The sequence below is a fragment of the Lipotes vexillifer genome, unplaced genomic scaffold (assembly GCF_000442215.2).
Source record: "Lipotes vexillifer unplaced genomic scaffold, Lipotes_vexillifer_v1.1 scaffold672, whole genome shotgun sequence".
Lineage (NCBI taxonomy): Eukaryota > Metazoa > Chordata > Mammalia > Artiodactyla > Lipotidae > Lipotes > Lipotes vexillifer.
Window position 1 is genome coordinate 1,088,467 of NW_006787454.1, and position 1,583 is coordinate 1,090,049.

The following is a 1,583-nucleotide window of genomic DNA, read 5'->3' on the forward strand; positions in this document are numbered from 1 at the left end:
AAGTCGAGCAGGTGGAATGCTATAAGGAAAAGCCTGAGGATGCCCTTGGAGGGTTGGATGTCTAGTGAGCTCAGTGGGTCCATGGAATCCGTATTGGAGCCACTTGGAGGAAACTTTGGGCATTTGTGTTGGAGTTTGTGGGCACTTACAATTTCTTGGCTCATTTCTCCTGAAATGCTAAGAGCGATGTCCCTTTGATAGCAACCAACACATTGATGGCAGTCCCATGGAGGCAGCTGGATCTGTTAATAAACTCTCTTTCCTCTCCCTCTCGGGGAACAGTATGAGGCTGGCATACCTCTTCCTTGGCCCCGCGGCCCTCCTCCTCCTGGCTGGCTGCGGCTGTGTCCTCAGCACCTCTGGCGGGAACCTGCGCACGTTTGTGGGCTGTGCGGTGAGAGAGTTTACTTTCCTGGCCAAGAAGCCCGGCTGCAAGGGCCTTCGGATCACCACGGATGCCTGCTGGGGCCGCTGTGAAACCTGGGAGGTGAGTCCCAAGACAGGCCTAGGTGGCAATGCCTTCAGGGCCAGCCCCTTGGCCTGGTTCTTAAGTATTCACTTTTTAATCAAATGAGATAGACCTGGGGTATCTACATTTTCCTGTGGATCAAACAAACAAACAAACAAACACAAAATAGCTACATGGTATCCTCCAAAAATAATCTGAAAAAAACAAGATACTGCCCTTCTAACAAAGCATTGATAAAATTAATAATTTGATTGACACAGGGTTGTCTATTGGGGAATCATCTCTGGGAGGTCAAGATGTGCTATCTTTCTACCCATTTTATAGATGACATGGAAGAATTCAATTGGTGGCTGACTGCAGAGTCATGTAGGGGGTCAGTGGAAAGTTCGGAGTAAATTCTTGGTGCAAGCTTGTAACCCAAACTCTTCCCTGTATTCCTCCACCGGTGAAAAAGCCAGCCAGTTACCGAGAGGCCCTAAGCTAAATAGCAGGCGAGGGCGGGTCCTCAGCCCCTCCTTCAGTGCCTCATCCCCAGCTGTACTCTCTTCCCACCCCCTAGAGTAATTCCTGGGGCCCCTCAGGGGTTATCACTGACAGATCCATTAAGGCCCTTCATATACTATTATATCCAGCTTTTTAAGAGACAATACATTTAAAATGGGATAAAAATCTCAAAATTAGAGCCCTACTGGGCTGAGAGGAGGAGATGTTTGAGGTGTGAGGAGAAACAGGGCCTTTCAGCATCCCATCAGATCACACCATATAGTGACTGCTGCCTCTTCCCACTAGGGCTGGAGTTGGCTCCTAATGAAGCACAAGATCTGATTTTGTCACCCTGACTCCAAAAACTGTTAATGACCACCAAGTACTGCAAATTCAAGAACCAACTTTTAAGGTCCTCAGCAATATGGCGTCTGCCTGTTTCCCCAGCGACTACACATATTCTTAGTTCTGCCTAAGAGATTGGATTTTTTTTTTTTTTTTTTTTTTTTTTTTTGGGTCGGTGGTCTCCTCACTTTTTTAGCCTCTCCAGTTGTGGAGCACAGGCTCCAGACGCACAGGCTCAGCAGCCATGGCTCACGGGCCCAGCTGCTCCACAGCATGTGGGATCTTC

General features: G+C 48.3%; 1 protein-coding gene across 1 annotated transcript in view; it reads left to right on the top strand.

The window, feature by feature from the left end:
- Window positions 1-283: 283 nt before the first annotated feature.
- GPHB5 (glycoprotein hormone subunit beta 5) overlaps window positions 284-1,583 on the top strand; it is a 4,932-nt gene continuing 3,632 nt past the window's right edge. Inside the window, exon 1 of the mRNA XM_007460071.1 lies at window positions 284-487. Within this exon, the coding sequence (XP_007460133.1) occupies window positions 284-487 (204 nt within the window). The remainder of the gene's footprint in view (window positions 488-1,583) is intronic.